The 19,416-nt window shown below is 46.9% G+C and overlaps 1 protein-coding gene across 4 annotated transcripts in view; it reads right to left on the bottom strand.

Moving 5' to 3' along the window:
• Positions 1-5,043: 5,043 nt before the first annotated feature.
• The window catches only part of EFR3B (EFR3 homolog B), a 145,038-nt gene continuing 130,665 nt past the window's right edge, over positions 5,044-19,416 (bottom strand). For all 4 annotated transcript variants that reach the window (XM_063123733.1, XM_063123731.1, XM_063123734.1 and 1 more), the window contains exons 16-23: positions 18,482-18,613; positions 16,842-16,909; positions 16,471-16,598; positions 15,944-16,035; positions 13,544-13,592; positions 11,020-11,126; positions 6,604-6,653; positions 5,044-5,573 (exon numbers count right to left, since the gene is read on the bottom strand). In XM_063123733.1, coding sequence (XP_062979803.1) covers positions 5,468-5,573; positions 6,604-6,653; positions 11,020-11,126; positions 13,544-13,592; positions 15,944-16,035; positions 16,471-16,598; positions 16,842-16,909; positions 18,482-18,613 — 732 coding nt within the window. In that variant the 3' untranslated portion in view covers positions 5,044-5,467. The remainder of the gene's footprint in view (positions 5,574-6,603; positions 6,654-11,019; positions 11,127-13,543; positions 13,593-15,943; positions 16,036-16,470; positions 16,599-16,841; positions 16,910-18,481; positions 18,614-19,416) is intronic.

The raw sequence follows: 19,416 nt of genomic DNA, 5'->3' as shown, positions 1-19,416 counted from the left end.
CACCTTGGATAGTAGTGGTATGGGGGGGGGAACAGGTACAGGAGCTGTCCTGACCACGTCCTCTCGAAGGCGTCTCCTAGAGATGCTGTCCAGTGACCCGCCCACGTGCAGAATTGGTTGCAGATGGCGTTCTCTGGTGACACGAATAAGTCTATTACAGGCTGTCCCCATGCCTGAAAGATCATGTTGAGAACAGAGTCTTTCATCTGCCACTCGTGCGTGTCCACGAAGGTGCGGCTGAGGTCGTCTGCCAGAATATTGTCCTGGCCTGCGATATGAATGGCCGATAAAGTCATGCCATGGGCGATAGCCCAGTGCCAAATGTCTAATGTTAGGGAAATCAGGTCCATAGACCGTGTTCCACCTTGTTTGTTTATATGCCAAACAGCAGCCATGTTGTCTGTATGGATTTGGATGACATGTCCTGACAAGGTCTGCTGAAAGGCATACAGTGTCCTTTACTTTGGTAGGGGGCGACAATTTCACTCGATGAGCGTCCGTTGTATTGTCGTACTCCCGCAGAAGCCACAATTGTAGAGGTCTCATGTGTAGGCGTGCCCAAGGGACGACGCTGACAGTTGCCGCCATGAGACCTAGTAGTCTTTGCACCTGGAAGGCAGATATGGTCTTGGAGTGAAAGAGTTTGAGTGCAAGCCTAATTAATGTTGCAGCTCTATCCTGCGGAAGGAAAGCCCTGGAGCGGGTTGAGTCCAGAATTGCTCCAAGGAATTTAATTTTTTGAGTTGGTTGAAAATTTGATTTTTCTTTGTTGATGCAAAGGCCTAATTCGTTGAGGAGGTTGATGGTGAGGTGGGTGTTACGGGTGGCTTCCTGCTCCGTACTAGCCACTATCAACTAATCGTCCAAGTAGGGGTAAATCTCTACCCCTTGAGTTCTCAGAAAGGCGCAAACTGGTGCCATACACTTTGTGAAAACTTGGGGGGCAGTAGAAAGACCAAAAGGAAGCACTTTAAATTGGAAAATGTCTTCCCCTACTATGAACCGGAGGAATTGACGATGGTCGGGGTAAATTGAGACATGAAAGTAAGCATCTTTAAGGTCAATAGAAGTAAACCAGTCCCCTTGGGAGAGGAAAGGTAGGATGCTTGCTAGGGAGTTCATCCGGAATTTTTTAGGGTTGATGAACTTATTTAGGTCTCTGAGGTCCAAAATAGGTCTTAGCCCCCCATCCTGTTCAGGAACCGTAAAGTAGCGGGAGTAGAACCCGCACCTTAGGGCATGAGTTGGTAATCGCTCTATGGCACCCTTCTCCAAAAGAGACTTGGTCTCTTGCAATAGAGCGTCTGTAGGTGGAGAGAACCTTGCGGTTCCTAGGGGAGGGAGGGTGGTAAACTCAATTTTGTAGCCCCGAAAAATGATGTTGAGGACCCACCTGTCGGTGGTAATGGTGGTCCAACTATTATAAAAGGGGGCAAGGATGTCACCAAATTTTGGCACAGAAATTATAATTATGGGGCAGTCAAAGACGCCGTCTTTGACCCTGATCTGGTTTGCTTCTGCTTTGTTTGAAGCGTCCTGAAAATTGTTGCCTCTTGTACTGACCTTGGGGTTGGTACAGACGGGGTCGATCTTGAAACTGCTGTTGCTGTCTGGGCTGACAGTCTGGGTTGTTGAGCCCTAGGCCAGCGTTTTGAACGGAATGCTCTTTGGATCTGTTGTTGCTGCTGCCCAATTCCCATCTTCTTGGCCGTATTCTTGGCCTTTTGGATGTTTTCCAGGTCCTCGATTCGGGTGCGTGCCTCTTGGGATAGTCCTGCAGACCTCAACCATGCATGTCTTCGTAGGGCAATAGACCCTACCATGGCTTTTGAGGCGCAGTCAGTCGCGTGACGAGCTGTATTAAGCTGTTGTCTAGAGAGTGTCAAGCCTCAGTATAAAATACGTTTGCCAGTTCCCTTTGGTCATCTGGCAAATATCCAGATAGGGATGCCATCTTCTCCCACAAGAGTTGATATTTAGCCATGGTGGCTTGGTAATTATGCACGCGCAATGACAGTGCTGTTGACGAGTAGATTCTTCGCCCTATGCCGTCCAGCCGACGACCTTCTTTATCTACTGGCGCATTGTGTCTTTTATGAGTGCGTCCCTGAGATGCCTCTACAATTATGGAATTGGGCTTGGGATGAGTAAAAAGAAAAGGAGCAGTTTTCTCCTGTATCTTATATGTATTATCTAACCTCCTGGACGTTGGTGGCATAGAGGAGGGCAGCTTCCACGGCTGTTGTGCTGTGCGTAACAGCACAGGCAAGTACGGAATGGCTGCTGGAGTTGATGACTCACAATATGCGTTGTCATAAACTGGGTTGTTCATTTTTTCTATGGGTTGAGACATTTCAATCCCCAATGATCTTGCCATCCTTTGCACTTGATCGGCAAAGTGTAATAAATCCTCCGAAGGGGAGACTACATCCGAAGTCCCTACAAGGTCATCCGGGGAGGGAATGGAGGGTGCTGGTGATACCTCTTGGGAGGAGTCAGACTGGTAGTCCTCCTCCGATAGGGCGTCCAAAGTGCCCACCCTCATGTCTGAGGTTGGTTGTAACGCTTGAGTCGGTACCGTGGTGGTCGGTACCGTAGCTTGCGTCGGTTGCGACGAGCGCCTCAATACCGCTGGTTGAGGCGGAGGCGGCATGACTGTAGCATCCTCCTGGGGCGGTGGACGGGAGACCGTCTCGGAGGGTGGCTGACGAAAACGCGGGTATTGTTCATACGGGCATTCTTGAGGGTAGTAATATTCTTGATGCCCTCTGTGCCTCCAGTCCTCATAGTAATATGGAGGAAAATGTGGAGGTTGCCAATCGGCATAGTAGTCCCGACCCCTCGATGGGGACCTGGGTCTTTCACTGTAAGCGGCATATTGCCGACTGGAATGAATTGAAGCCGATGAACGATCACGGCCATATCCATAAGGAGATGTTTGTCGGTATCGATAGCCTTCGGTATCGACCTGTGGTTGCTGTCGGTACCAACGTCCGTCGGTATCGATGTCTTCTCGGTACCGAGGGGAAAAAGGTCTCCGATCCGACATGGTATTATCCAGTGAGGAACCCCTGATTTCACCTTCCGAAATCGATGGCCTCACACTAGGCTCATCAGTCGGAACCGTAACAATATGTAGCGGCGATGGGACCGGCGAGTTAGCAACCGGCTCTTCACGCGGCGGGGGGTTCAGTACCGGCGGCAAAGATGGAGTCGTACGTCTTGGTATTGAAAAAGATGTCGGTAGCGAAAGCCTCGGTATCGGGCTTATCGCATGCGAGGGAGGTCTCTGTAGTGAGAGACTCGATATCGGGCTTCTATGCCCCGTCTCGTGGCTTGGTATCAAAGTACTCGGTACCGGGCTCCTCGGTACCGACGAGATCGATTTCGATGGTTTTTTCTTTCCATTTTTTCTCTTGATTTTGCTCTTTTTTCTCTGAGGGTTTTCGGCCTCAGAGTGCTCTCTCGCTCTCTTAGAGATCTTCTTTGCCGCCTTTGTTGCGGACTGAGAGGAGGAGGGGGGAACCGCTAAGGCTTCACTCCTTGTCGGAGGATGTTTGGGCAGAGACTCCATCTTGTGTGGAGATGTAGAAGCGCGAGCTGCTCTCGGCTTGTCTACTGCCTCCAACGCCTTTTCCCAGAGAATAGCCCGAAGGCAATCTGCGCGGTTTTTTCGTGCCTGCCTTGAAAATTTCAAACAAAGGCACACGACTCCACAATATGAGTCTCCCCCAAGCAGAGCAAGCATAAAGAATGTCCATCCGTTTGTGATATTTTCTGTCCACAACTGGAACACTTTTTGAAAAGGCCTTGATGTGCCATAGGCACTCAAGACACAGACGAACAAACAAATATATATAAGATAGGAGAGAATAGAAAACTGGAGAAGTAAGAAAAAGAAGGAAAAATTGATAGATTTTTCAGCTATGGTATAACAGAGAAGGCACTATACCACGAGAAGTCTCCAAATGCTGTTGACCCACAGGCGGTTGAAGAGAACTGAGGGGATTAGGCGGGAACCCCTGAGCATGCTCAGTGGATGGTGGGGGAGGGGTTCCCGCCTAAAAGATTTTCAGCTTGAGAAGTTTCCGAACCTGGCCCTGCGCAGGCGCAGAGCCCATATGTGTGATGCACAGAGACCAAGAAGAAGAACTTGGCCCTCCTCTGTGTGACAACCTTTTAAGTAATTGAAGAGTGCTATCATGTCTCCCCTCAATCTTCGCTTCTCCAGGCTAATTTCAGCAGGTGTCATTTGTATATATGGAGAACCTGGTGAAATTCCCTCTTCATCACAACAGTTAAAGCTGCAGGAGCTATACTAGAGTGACCAGATTTAAAAGAGGGCAGCTTTAACTGGTGTGATGAAGAGGACATTTCACCAGGTTCTCCATATATGCAAATGACACCTGCTGAAATTCCCTTTTCAATACAACTGTTAAAGATACAGGAGCCCTGTCCTCCTTTTCATATGGTCACCCTACAAGTGCCACCCCTTTCAGTCTATACCTTTTTCAAACCAATTGTTTTATTTTAAAGTTGATTCAAAGTGTTATATTTACTTTTGCAGAGGCGTGCATATTTTTAAAAAAACAGCACCCCCCACTCCTAGAACCATCTGTCTGGAATGCTTTAGGGTGCTTTAAGGATGCTTTAGGGTGGATTCCTGCACTGAGCAGGGGGTTGGACTCGATGGCCTTGTAGGCCCCTTCCAACTCTGCTATTCTATGATTCTATGATCAGGAAAAACTTCCTGCCTGTTAGAGCAGTACGACAATGGAATCAGTTACCCAGGGAGGTTGTGGGCTCTCCCACACTAGAGGCCTTCAAAAGGCAGCTGGACAAGCATCTGTCAGGGATGCTTTAGGGTGGATTCCTGCATTGAGCAAGGGGTTGGACTCGATGGCCTTGTAGGCCCCTTCCAACTCTGCTATTCTATGATTCTATGAAAATTCCAAAGAAAGAAAAATGTGAAATCTCCGTTACAAATAAAAGAGTAACCTATTTGCTAGCAAAGTATTCTGGACATGGAACGACAAGCAGAAATGAGAGGCAGACGCACAGAGAATAAATTTACTTTATGTAATGGATTATCAACACACGCTTTCACCGGAGAGAGAAAATCTTCAACCCTTCAAAACTTTTAAAACAGCTTCTAAAAAAGGGAAGCCAAAACAATCTCTTTCCCACAGTCCGTAAAAGGTTTTCTGGATGCGGGTCTGGGCATGACGGAAAATGCGTGGAGCACAAAGAAGAGGGAGAGGGAGAGAGAGAGAGAGAGAAAGGACCACGGGAGTGTATGAGTTGGAAGGGATGCTGTTCTTATCCCTCATGGTCGGAAGGTGCTCAACGGCCCCCTCCCCAAAGCTCCACTCTGGCTCATGCAGGGGGTGGAGGGCATGGTAGCATTCTAGGTGGTCCCGGGTGATTCTGTGCTCCATGGCTGCTGTCCTGGCATGCTGTTGGGTTCTCAGTACACGCAGAGGTCTGGGAACTTCATCTCGTACACCGGGATGGAATGGCTCTGGGGCTGTCCATAAGCAGCAGTGATGGTGCCCGAGGGGCTTGGCGGAGGCCTGCATTGAAGAGAAAGGAGACGCGTCCGTGTGGGTGTGTTTGTGGTAGAACTGGCTGAAGCAAAGCATGCAAAAGAGCTTCGGCTATTGGGCGGTATAGAAATGTAATAAATAAATAAATAAATAAATAAATAAATAAAACCACCCCGCACACTAAATATGCCGACACACAACTGTTTGGGGAACGTGGCCTGTGGGACTAATATGGCAGGGCCTTTTTGGCGGTGGCTCCCGGACTGGTGAACTCCTTCCCAGTAGAGCTTCAGCTGTCCTCCAGGCTGTTGTTCTTCATGCAACAGTTAAAGACGTATTTATCTCTACAGGCCTTTAGGATGCAGGCAAGCGTTTGTTCCATTTTCTGGTGATGCACTGACGGCTTTTTTTATTACATTTTACTGTGTACTTGTAATTCTGGAGTTGTGATTTTAACGGTGTTCAGGCAGAAAATTCTCCCGCCCCAACCCCATCGAAAGAGAACAAAATAATGAATAAACTCAGAGGATGGCAACAAGAGAGAGGGCCTTCTCTGTGGTGGCCCCCCAACTGTGGAACAATCTCCCTGACGGGGCGTGCCTGGTGCCGCCATTGTCATCTTTTCGGCACCAGGTCAAGACTTTTCTCTTCTCTCAGGCATTTAGCACTTCGGCTGTGGTTCCCTGGCATCTGGGTTCAGAGGCATGCAGTCTGATATTGACCTTGGTCAATAGTCATTGTGGCTAGGAGCCATTGATAGATTTATCCCCCATGAATATGCCTTATTCCCTTTGAAAGCCATCTAAGCTATTTGTCCTGAGCAGACGGTTCCATAGTTCAACGATGCGCTGTTTCTCCTGTCCGTGGGGGGCCTGGGCGACACGGCTTCATTCCCCACGTGGCCACAGAGACCAGGAACGCTGTCTCTAGGGCACAGGAGAGCTACTATAAACGGTGTCCTGATTGTTGACTTTTCAGGGCCACCAACTGCTCATGGCAAGATTCTGCCCACACCTCCCCAATGCCTCGCCTCCTCGAACACATCACATCCCCTTACCGTATGGTGATCTCAAATATCTGGTTGAGCTTGCTCTGGAGCAGCGTCGCCTGCAACGAGAACAATAATGTTCATCAGCCTTGCAGAGGCCATGTCAGCCCTGCAGGCGTGTGCGTGTGTGTGTCTGTGTGTGTGAGTGTGCACGCATGCACTGCAAAGAAGGCAGAGTTCTCTACGCTCCTGAAGCATGTTGTGTTTCGGATTGCTGGTATGCTCAGAGGTGCCACAAGGGACAGAACACCGGGTGCAGGACTGGGGCCCTACGGTCTGGGAGGGCCCTCGGATCGGTGGCTGAAGGCAGAAACGTTTCCCCCTCCTGTGCTGCTAAAGGAAAGTCCTGCAGTGGCCCCAGTCAAGGCTGCAGACCTTGGAATGTGATTTTAAAAATACACAATTGTTCTTTACTAGCTTTGTCAACCCCCCCAGCCCACCCCTCTGAGACATCTCTGAGGATTCTAATGTAGTCCTCTTTATTAAATGCTGAGTTTTTTGTTTTTAGCCACTGTGGGCTCCTCCTCAGTGGCAGGAGCCCATGCGGGGTTGGGCTTGATGGCCTTATAGGCCCCTTCCAACTCTACTATTCTATGATTCTATGCTTCTATTCCAGCGGCACCCAATGCACCAGGCTTTTAGAGACCATCTACAACAGCCTTCCTCATCCAACGTATTTGGAGGGGCCCACGACAGGGCAGGCTGCCCTAGAGAAAGAAGATATACCCCACTTGAGGCAGTGGCTGTTCTGAACCAGTGCCTGGGCACGGTAATGGACTGGATGAGGGCTAACAAACTGAGACTCAATCCAGACAAGACGGAGGTACTGTTAGCGGGTGGTTCATCTGTCCGGCGAGGTGATGTTTGCCCTGTCCTGGACGGGGTTGCACTCTCCCTAAAGGATCGGGTCTGCAGTTTGGGGGTGCTCTTGGATCCAGAACTCACTTGAGGCACAGGTGAACTCAGTGGCAAAGAGCACCTTTTATCAGCTTAGGCTGACATACCAACTGCGTCCTTATCTGGACAGAGATAGCCTAGCTACCGTGATCCATGCTCTGATAACCTCTTGTCTGGATTACTGCAATGTGTTATACGTGGGGCTGCCTTTGAAAACGGTCCGGAAAGTTCAACTGCTACAAAACAGGGCAGTCCATTTACTAACAGGGACTGGCCAACGAGACCACATCACGCCAGTCCTTTTCCAGCTTCATTGGCTGCCAGTCCAGGTCCGGGCCCGATTCAAAGTGCTGGTATTAACATTTAAAGCCCTAAATGGCTTGGGGCCAGGTTATCTGAAGGAACGCCCCCTCCCGTATGTACCTGCCCGGACCCTAAGGTCATCCTCAGGGGTCCTTCTCCACGAGCCCCTGCCAAAGGAAGTGAGGCAGGTGGCTACCAGGAGCAGGGCCTTCTCTGCTGTGGCACCCCGGCTGTGGAATGAGCTCCCTAAGGAGGTTCGCTTGGCACCTACATTATATGCTTTTAGACGCCAGGTGAAGACCTTTTTATTCTCCCAGCATTTTAACAGTCTATAAATAAATTTTAAAACTTGGTGTTTTAAATTTGTAATTTTGCATTGCCGCTGTTTTTATCTGGTTGAGCTTTTATATTGTATTTTATATTATGGTTTTATACTTTGAATGTTTTTAATTTCTGTGAACTGTCCAGAGAGCTCCGGCTATTGGGCGGTATAGAAATGTAATAAATAAATAAATAAATAAATAAATAAATAAAAATTGAGCAAGGAACGAGCAAAAAGTTCCTGAAACTCCACCACGGGCAGCAGTTCACTCTTATACAGGACCTTCTCTGTAGGGGCACCCCTTGTGTTGGTCAGGAGGTGGAAAAATGTAACATCCTTTAATGTCTCTGTAAACACATCTTTTCACACAGGCTTTCCCTAGGTTGTAACTGCTGCTGGGTGTTTGGTTTTTTTTTAAAAAACAGGTTTTATATTATGCTTTGATTTGTTGTATTTTATGGTTTTAATTGTGAAACTGCCCAGGCAGCCTTGACTGGGCCATATAAAAATGTAACAAATAAATAAAGTGAAATAAATATAAAACAGATTTGTTTTCCTTCACATTAAGTCATAGCGATCACTGAGAAAAGATATTTTATGTGCACTGCCTTTGTCAGTTCAACAAATCCCAGTCCGTAGTATTCAGTCACTGAGAAATGGCACAACAAGCATAATTAAATTAGACAGCCTTTACAACTCGAGAGATATGTCATTTGCATAATATCCACTTATCCAATAAGGGCTTCTGATAATATGGTCACATTTATTAACCCTGATTAAGGCAGCCAATCTTCTCCTGTTGTGTACTCATCAAGCCTCAGGGTTCATTCATTTGACAGGAGGCGCACAGATGAAATATTTCCTGACCCCAATCCCTCAACTAAACATTACCATTTTCTACCCCAGTTGCTGCTATTGTTTCATTATTCTTTTCAATCAGCTGCTGCTTTGCATATTGTTTTTGCAAACAAACCGGATGCTCTTCCCGAGAACAGTAACGTGGGTGATCCCAGCCAACTAGGGTTCATATAATGAACAGGATGATGTCACAATGTTACGTAGCCAATATGGGCTGTTATTTACATTATAATAATAGTTGGCTATATATGCTGCCCTCTGAAATAGGGTGACCCTATGAAAAAGAGGACAGGGCTCCTGTATCTTTAACAGTTGCACAGAAAAGGGAATTTCAGCAGGTGTCATTTGTATATATAGAGAACCTGGTGAAATCCCCTCTTCATCACCACAGTTAAAGCTGCAGGAGCTATACTAGAGTGACCAGATTTAAAAGAGGGCAGGGCACCTGCAGCATTAACTGGTGTGATGAAGAGGAAATTTCACCAGGTTCTCCATATATACAAATGACACCTGCTGAAATTCCCTTTTCAGTACAACCAGGGTGACCCTATGAAAAGGAGGACAGGGCTCCTGTATCTTTAACAGTTGCACAGAAAAGGGAATTTCAGAGGTGCCATTTGTATATATAGAGAACCTGGTGAAATTCCCTCTTCATCACTACAGTTAAAGCTGCAGGAGCTATACTAGAGTGACCAGATTTAAAAGAGGGCAGGGCACCTGCAGCATTAACTGGTGTGATGAAGAGGAAATTTCACCAGGTTCTCCATATATACAAATGACACCTGCTGAAATTCCCTTTTCAGTACAACCAGGGTGACCCTATGAAAAGGAGGACAGGGCTCCTGTATCTTTAACAGTTGCACAGAAAAGGGAATTTCAGAGGTGCCATTTGTATATATAGAGAACCTGGTGAAATTCCCTCTTCATCACTACAGTTAAAGCTGCAGGAGCTATACTAGAGTGACCAGATTTAAAAGAGGGCAGGGCACCTGCAGCTTTAACTGGTGTGATGAAAAGGAAATTTCACCAGGTTCCCCATATATACAAATGACACCTGCTGAAATTCCCTTTTCAGTACAACCAGGGTGACCCTATGAAAAGTAGGACATCTTCATCACACCAGTTAAAGCTGCAGGAGCCCTGCCCTCTTTTAAATCTGATCATTCTAGTATAGCTCCTGCACCTTTAACTGTGGTGATGAAGAGGAAATTTCACCAGGTTCTCCATATATACAAATGACACCTGCTGAAATTCCCTTTTTGATACAGGAGCCCTGTCCTCCTTTTCATATGGTCACCCTATCTGAAAGTATTACTCCAAAGGGACTGAGGTTTTTGCCCTCTTTCAACACACGACCTGATGTTGCCCAAGCGGAGGAAAGAATGCTGTTCAATCCTTGTGAAAAGCGTTCCATTTTAGCTCAGCCGTAAACCCTTAATTTACTTGAATATAAACATTACATTTTTATGTTTGTAAAATAGGGTATTATAACACAGGTTTGAGATGTTGAGCTAATAAGGTGAGCTGTTGAACTTTAATAACAACGTCGTTATTGCCATCTGCCTTGAGTGCCGTTTCTGGCAGAATGAAGGGCTTATAAACTTAACAAACAAAGAAATAAACCAACCTTGGGATGTTCCACACAGAGCAGAGGTGGTGTTCTGAATTACACTGAGATACCAGAACTGCCTCAACACAATAAGCTTATTTAGATATCAGGGCTATCCCCCTGACGCTGAAAACAAGAACAGTGATGAACTGAAACCTATCTAAAGCACAGTTCTCCTCATGGAATCACTTCTAATCCTTTTTTCCAAGGCCAAAAAAGTCCTGGAAAACACAGGGATTTCTCCCTGAACCTCCCCCTGTGCCCACCCCACCCCAGGCCTTCATATCTCCATCCTCTCCTGTTTCCACATAGCATTCATTTCTTATTCTTAATGTCCCTGCCTCACTGGATTCTTTGTGCAAACCGTTTGCCCCTCCAAGATAGCGAAGGCACAGGGCTAGCAGCCGGGGGAAGAAAGGGAAAAGCCGCCACGTACCCGGGCGCCACAGTGAGCCGCAATTTCTTCAAAGGGGGCTTTCTGGAACTTCTCCACCACCTGCCTCCTCCTCTCCCGCTCCTGTTCCTCCACGGCCACGCTGTCTACTACGGAGAGAGTGAGAGGAGAGAATGGACCAGCTTGGGTGGAACAGCAACAAGATTGAAAATCATTGACTAGTGTGTCTAGTCCAGAAACTTCAACTAGTTCAAAATAGGGCAGCCAGGTTGGTTACCGGTACACCTAGGGGGGACTACATCACACCAGCCTTAAAATCTCTTCACTGGCTGCCAATTAGTTTCCGGGCGAAGTATAAAGTGTTGGTTATCACCTTTAAAGCCCTACGTGGTTTGGGTCCAGGCTACCTGCGGGATCGCCTTCCCCCGTACAAACCGCCCCGCACACTCAGGTCCTTTGGGAAGTATCTACTCCAGCTAACAGAAACAAGGCTGACAACTATTACCCAGAGGACCTTCTCTTCCACTTCTCCCAGTTTGTCGAATGGCTTGCCGGGAGAGATTCGTCAACTTAACAGTCTTCCGGAATTTAAGAAAGCCATAAAGACTGGTCTCTTCCGGCAGGCCTACCCAGTTGAATTTTAAGATGCCTTTTTAAATGGTGTGCTGCTTTTAATGATACACTGTTTTTAAACATTTGAATTAGTTGTATGTATTTTATGGTGTTTTTATTTGTGTTGTACCCTGCCTCGATCCAGAGGGAGAGGCAGGTAACAAATATATTATTATTATAGAATCATAGAATCATAGAATCCCAGAGTTGGAAGGGGCCTACAAGGCCATCGAGTCCAACCCCTTGCTCAATGCAGGAATCTACCCTAAAGCATCCCTGACTTCTTCTTCTTATGATGATGATGATGATGATGATGTAATGAAACCAGAGGCTGAAATAGTCAGGACCTCAGTTGCATCAGGGGAGTCTCAATTTTCCTTTCCTTTTTTAAAAAAATGTTTATAAGGCCTTTCCTAGCAAAAACAAGTACATCAATCCCTCCCTCCGAATCCCCAAAACCCACAAGCAATTATAACAATATGTCAAATACAGTCACACACAAACATTACCAGAACACCTTAAATAATACAATTAAAATATTTTATCTATTGTTAATTGTTGCTAATTGGTCCATTTCTATCCAAAATTAGAATCGACTTTGCCAAAAATCCAGTTGATTAATTGGATCTTCTGTATTCACTTCTTTAAAAAAAAAAACCCTTAAGAATGTTGCCAAGTAGTTAAAAAAATATCTTCCTTTATTTCCCCTCTAGCCATACGGAAATGACAGGTTAATTTCTCCGCCAGTGCAACTGACCATATGCTATAAAGGTATCTCCTATGAAAGTCCTTGGAAATTTTTCCAGAGAAATTTTCCTTTCCCGTTATACAGTGGTGGCCAAAATTGCGGACACTTTTTGAAATGTTCATATTTTGCAACTTTGCGTGCTTATAGAAAATGTTCTGTTTCACAAAATTGAAATATTTATATATCAATTGAAAGACCTGATTCACGTAATATAACAACCCTGCTCCTTTTCCTGGGTGTCCAATCAACTCTTTTCTTTGGTGCCTTTGCTCTATTTATGATGTACGTATATACACTTTTAATTTGAGAAATACTTCAATTATTCACACAATCTCCAATCGCCCTTCAGTTACAGAACAAACAGCAAAATTGACTTTCCCCAACTTGAAACATGATGTATTGCAGCTACTGCCATGTGATTGGACCCCAGGACAAGGACTGTGATTGGCCGGTAGGGTTTGCAATTCCAATCCGCGTCTTCACTCCATCGCACTTGTGTTTGTTTTTAGACTATAGTAAGCATAACCTTTTTTGTACTGCAGATATTTGCATTCTGTTTTTTTGTATTGAATTCAACATTAAATTCTCTTTCAATTGATATATAAACATTTGAATTTCGTGAAGCAGAACATTTCTATAAGCATGCAAAGTTGCAAAGTTGCAAAACATGAACATTTCAAAAAGTGTCCACAATTTTGGCCACCACTGTATAACGGGAAAGGAAAATTTCTCTGGAAAAATTTCCAAGGACTTTCATAGGAGATACCTTTATAGCATATGGTCAGTTGCACTGGCGGAGAAATTAACCTGTCATTTCTGTATGGCTAGAGGGGAAACAAAGGAAGATAATTTTTTAACTACTTGGCGCGCAGAGTGGTAAGCGGCAGTTTCTGCAGCCGAAACTCTCCCCACGGCCTGAGTTAGATCCCAGCGGAAGCTGGTTCTCAGGCAGCCGGCTCAGGTCGACTCAGCCTTCCATCCTTCCGAGGTCGGTAAAATGAGTACCCAGCTAGCTGGGGGAAAGGGAATCACGGCCGGGGAAGGCAACGGCAAACCACCCCGCTACAAAGTCTGCCAAGGAAACGTCAGCGAAAGCAGGCGTCCCTCTAGGAGTCAGCAATGACTCAAGTGCTGGCACGAGAGGGTCCACAATTTTGGCCTCCACTGTATGTGCGTGGGCAACCTTTGCTCTAGAAAGATACTTACCAATGGCTTTCTTCAGCGTTTCATAAGTGATCTCCTCGGCAGGAGCTCTCTGTTTGGGGTTGGGTAGGTGGTGCAAGAGGAGAAGAAGGAAAATGTTAGAAAGCAGCTCTCTCAAGACCTGAAAAGCATAGAATCATAGAATAGCAGAGTTGGAAGGGGCCTACAAGGCCATCGAGTCCAACCCCCTGCTCAGTGCAGGAATCCACCCTAAAGCATCCCTGACAGAGGGTTGTCCAGCTGCCTCTTGGAGGCCTCCAGTGTGGGAGAGCCCACAACCTCCCTAGGTCACTGATTCCATTGTTGTACTGCTCTAACAGTCAGGAAGCTTTTCCTGATGTCCAGCTGCAATCTGGCTTCCTTTAACTTGAGCCTGTTATTCCGTGTCCTGCACTCTGGGAGGATCGAGAAGAGATCCTGGCCCTCCTCTGTGTGACAACTTTTGAAGTATTTGAAGAGGGCTATCATGCCTCCCCTCAATCTTCTCTTCTCCAGGCTAAACATGCCCAGTTCTTTCAGTCTCTCTTCATAGGGCTTTGTTTCCAGACCCCTGATCATCCTGGTTGCCCTGCTCTGAAGGTTGCCCTCCTCTGAAGTTCAGTTAGACACCCCACTTAGGAAGCTATTAATAGAAACTATTAATAATGGTTGGCGGGGAGAGAAACAAATATCTTATCAACCAATCATCCTTGTAGTGTGCTAATGAGAACTGATATGAGGCTGGTCCACCACCAACTGCAAAGCCATCTGGAGTGGATGGACCTTACTTCTGATGTTCATGTTCTAAAAATAAAAATAAATAAAATCCAGGCTGGATTACTGTAATTTACTGGCTAGATTACTGTGGGGCTGCTTTTAAAGATGGTTCAGAAGCTGTACTGCTTTATCAATACCAATGATATTGGTATTATCTGTTCTTCTAGTACCGTATTTCTTCAATTCTAAGACACACTTCCCCCCCCCCCATATAAACATCTCTAAAAACGGGGTACGTCTTAGAATCACGGGTGTGTCTTAGGTTTTTCTTTTTCTGTTGGTGGTACTGAAATTAGTGTGCATCTTACAATCGATGGCGTCTTACAATTGAAGAAATACGGTATTTCTAATTGAACATTTATTAGTGTCTATTGTATTTTGTATAGTTTTATTTTTATCTTCTATGCCACCATTTATTTATTTATTTATTACATTTTTATACCGCCCGATAGTCGAAGCTCTCTGGGCGGGTCACAAAAATGAAAACCATGAAAAGCACAACAAAACAATCAACAGTTGTTGTAATTTTGCATTGCGGCTGTTTTTATCTGGTTGAGCTTCTATATTGTATTTTATATTATGGTTTAATACTTTGAATGTTTTTAATTTTTGTGAACCGCCCAGAGAGCTCCGGCTATTGGGCGGTATAGAAATGTATAAATAAATAAATAAATAAATAAATAAATACACAGGTACAAGATACAATATAAAAAGCACAACCAGGATAAAACCACACAGCAGAAATTGATATAGATTAAAATACGGAATTAAAACAACAAAGTTTAAATTTAAGTTAAATTAGGTGTTAAAATACTGAGAAAATAAAAAGGTCTTCAGCTGGCGATGGAAGGAATACAGTATAGGTGCCAGGCGAACCTCTCTGGGGAGCTCATTCCACAGCCGGGGTGCCACAGCAGAGAAGGCCCTGCTCCTGGTAGCCACCTGCCTCACTTCCCTTGGCAGGGGCTCACAGAGAAGGACCCCTGTGGATGATCTTAAGGTCCGGGCAGGTACATATGGGAGGAGGCATCCCTTCAGATAACCAGGCCCCAAGCCGTTTAGGGCTTTGAATGTTAGTACCAGGACTTTGAATCGGGCCTGGACTTGGAGGATTCCATTCTTAGAGACTGAAAAATAATTTTATATCAAATGAAATCAATAACTTCAAATGGTACAAAATGTGGCCGCTGGAACACTGGTAGGATCATGTGACACCAACATTGTACCAGTTGCACTGATCGGCAGTGCGTTTGGGGCCCCAATTTAAACTGCCGGTATAGGACTTCAAAGCCCTAAAGGGTTTGGGTCTCAGTTACTTGAATGGCCACCTATGTCCATGCCATCCTGCCCACACTCTGACGTCAGCGTTGGTGGCCTTGCTGGTCTGCCTGCCTATAAGAGCAATAAGGCCGGTGGTCATGAGATACAGGGCCTTCTCGGTAGTGGCTCCTCACTTGTCTAGTTCAGTCCTTAAGAGTAGTCTGCAGTAAGGCAGATGTAGGTTAAAATAGCACTACAAAAGGCAGATGGGGAGAGGGCTTTATTGGATGACGGTCGTCCCCCCCCCCCCCCCGCCGGCTCCCCCTTCTCATTCAGCACATGCTTGTGTCTCAACCCACAAAATTGGACTCTCTGCAACTGCCATACCTCCTCTTTTTCGGGGCTATTTCTGGACTCCACTTCGACCTGTAGGGAGATGGTTTCCCCAATGCTCTTCCTCTTCGACAGTCTATCTTCATCTGAAAAGGGATGGGGGGAATTAAAAGAGAAGTTGATCTACAGGACAGTCTTCGCCACAGCTAGGAAGCAGATGCTTTGGGGGCATTTGTCGGGATTAGCTAAGGAGAGCCCTTTTTCCTCTCCATAATCCTATTGCAAATTGGAGCTCAGACCACCCTCCTCCCCATGTCTGCCTTGTACTTAGGTTCTTGGGCAAGTTGCTTGTCTTTGAGCCTTACCAGTTGCCTTTCTGGAAATGAACGTCTTCTGACTGGCCACGCCCACCGTTTCATGCATAGGTGACCCGCCCCGTGGCTGCCATTTTGTGAGAGCGGCCATGAAACGTGCTTAAAAATGTTAAAGCTGACATTCTCAGGCAGATGAGCCCAGCTGCGCATCCGATGCTTTTTCCTGCCCTGCCCTCATGGTACGTGCAGCCTCCCCCGCGCCAGTACCTGTCAGCTGGGGAATGTAAGGCGTGCTGAGCCTGTCCGAATTGTAGCCGCTCCCACCCAGCACCTCGCTGATCTTGCTTTGCCGGAAGAGGATCTCGGAGCCGAGGCGGTCCAGGTTTCTCGACAGCCTGCAAGATGGGAGAGGAGAAGCGCTGAGAGAGGATTCACCTGCCCCTCCCCGTTGCTTAGCAGCTTCTCTCCAGGGGAGGAAGGACGACGCACAGCCAGGGCTGAAGGAGTGAGTGCGCAACCAGGTGAGCTGCAAGGAGCCAAACCCGGTCGGCGGCTGTCACCTGTGCTGATAAAGCACTACATCAGGAGACACCGGCATGATGAGGTGGCAGCTCTGAGACCGACAGGAGCATTCTTACCTGGGCTTCTCTGCAAAGATGCCTTCGGGGAGCAGGTAGGGGGCCTCCTTCTGCCTCATCTCAATTACCTGGGAAGGGGAAAGAGGCAAGGTGCGCTCAGCCACCGGACAACATCCCGCCTTGGCGTCTACTGGTAGGTTTAAGTTCCCCCCTGCTGGACTAGGCTACTCGGATGCCTGACGAAGGCAGAACCACGTGCCTACTCCCAGGGTGAACCACCTATGATTTTACTGATACGAGCCTCCCTTTATATTATGTCTGGATATTTCTGGAGGCAGCAAGACCATTAGTGCAAGACCAAGACAGATGCAAATAAAGAGCGAGTGGTAGACAGGGCATTACTAACTGCAACTGTTAAGCACTGCTACTGGGATAGTTATTTACATTTATATCCTGACATTTTTCCTCTTGCAAGGAACTCAAGGAAGTGTACATGCTCCTCCTCCTCCTCCTCCTCCCCTCCATTTTATCTTCACAACAACCCTGTGAGGTAGGTTAGGCTGTGAGTCAGTGACTGGCCCAAAGTTACTCAGTATGCTTTATAGCCTAGTGGGGACTAGAACCCAGGTCTCCCAGTTCTAGTCCGACACACTGACTCACACACACAAAGAGAGAGACTTGGTTGGCTGGATTTGCACCAAGCTCTCAACGCAGGCCCAACTCGGTCGTCCCGGCAAAGCAGGGCCACTGCCCATGACGGCGCCTCTGCCCTGCATTTCTTGGAAATGCCTAGTTGAGAATGGGCGTGTTCAACGTTCCTGCACCCCTCCCTCATAGGGTGACCCTATGAAAAGGAGGACAGGGCTCCTGTATCTTTAACAGTTGTATTGAAAAGGAAATTCCAGTAGGTGCCATTTGTATATATGGTGAAGCTGGTGAAATTCCTTCTTCATCACACCAGTTAAAGCTGCATATGCCCTGCCCTCTTTTGTATCTGGCCACTCTAATATAACTCCTGCAGCTTTAACTGTTGTGATGAAGAGGGAATTTCATCAGGTGCTGTATGCATACAAATGGCACCTGCTAAAATTCCCTTTTCTATGCAACTGTTAAAGATAGAGGAGCCCTGTCCTCCTTTTCATAGGGTGACCCTATGGAAAGGAGGACAGGGCTGGGGTTGTATAGAAAAGGGAATTTCAGCAGGGGTCAATTGTATGCATGCAGCACCTGGTGAAATTCCCTCTTCATCACAACAGTTAAAGCTTCAGGAGCCCTGCCCTCTTTTGTATCTGGTCACTCTAGCTATTCTGCAGCTTTAACTGTTGTGATGAAGAGTGAATCTCAATAGGTGCTGCATGCGTAAAAATGGCACCTGCTGAAATTCCCTTTTCTATGCAACTGTTAAAGATACAGGAGCCCGGTCCTCCTTTCCATAGGGTCACCCTACTCCCTCCGCATGAGGCAACCAAGGAAGCAGTGCCGGCTCAGGGAACCACGGACAGGGCCGAGGTCACGTCAGCCCTTTGTCGGAAGATGGAGGGAAGCGCTGGCGTCGCCCAGCGAGGCCCCGCTTGTGCGGCTTTGCTCCTAGCAAACGTCTGAAGGAGAGCCGTGTACAAGAGGCATCTCCACGTTCAGAGGTGGCATGAGAAAAGAGCGGACACGGGCCAGACAAAGGAAGTCCGGGCCAAGCGGCAAACCTCATGGATGTGCTGGCAGAAGGCAGGCACGGTGGTCAGCTGGCTGATGAGGTTCAAGTAGGCGGCGCCAAGCGCATAGAGCGCACAGCGGCTGTACAGTGGCAGGTTATCCTCGTTGACCTGGGCCAGCTCCTGCAAAGAAGATCATCACGTTGCAGATCCGAAGAGTCAGTGATCCCGCCACCTTCCCCAACCTGGTGCTCTCCGGATGCTTTTGGACTCCAACTCCCATCAGCCTCAGATAGCAAAGCCAAGGGTCAGGAATGCTGGGTGTTATGGCCAAAAAGCATTGTGAGGCTGACCTAGGCATTGTTTTTAATGGAACAGAATTATTTGAAAAAACTCCAGTTCGCATCGCAATTTTTGTCTCTCTCTGCTGGCTTGGCTGCTTGGTTTGGAATGCATTGCGCTTTCTTTTCGAAGGCCGATTTAATAAATGGGTGGATTAAAAAAAAACATGGGATGGAATTCAAGCTGAGATAGGCTACAACTCCCATCACCCAGCTCTGAGTCAACACATCTCCATGACATGACACGAGGCCTTTCCTGTTGCATATTCGGGAATGCTGCCAGTGCAATCACTTGGATGGTCCTGCTCACTTTTGAAGGGGAGGGGGCACAGATGTAACCCCCCCCCTTGATATACTTAAGTGCGTGGAGGTGCTCAAAACCTCAAAAGAAGTTTTGGACGAGGGTGGTGAAGACAGGTCAACAGGTGGAGGTGTGCGTGTTTGTCCATTTACTTTTAGGACAATGTCTGGGTTGGAAGGAATTGTAAAAACAAAACGGAACACCATTTGCTTAACTGATGACAACAGCACTAGAGCTATCTTAAACACCCCAAGGCTGTTTAACATCTACATGAAACCGCTGGGAGGGATCATCCGGAGGCATGGGGCGGGGTGCTATCAGGATGCTGAAGACACCCAAACATA

The sequence above is a fragment of the Elgaria multicarinata genome, chromosome 4 (genome assembly GCF_023053635.1).
Source record: "Elgaria multicarinata webbii isolate HBS135686 ecotype San Diego chromosome 4, rElgMul1.1.pri, whole genome shotgun sequence".
NCBI classification, from domain to species: domain Eukaryota; kingdom Metazoa; phylum Chordata; class Lepidosauria; order Squamata; family Anguidae; genus Elgaria; species Elgaria multicarinata.
This window is presented reverse-complemented; position numbering and strand designations above follow the sequence as displayed.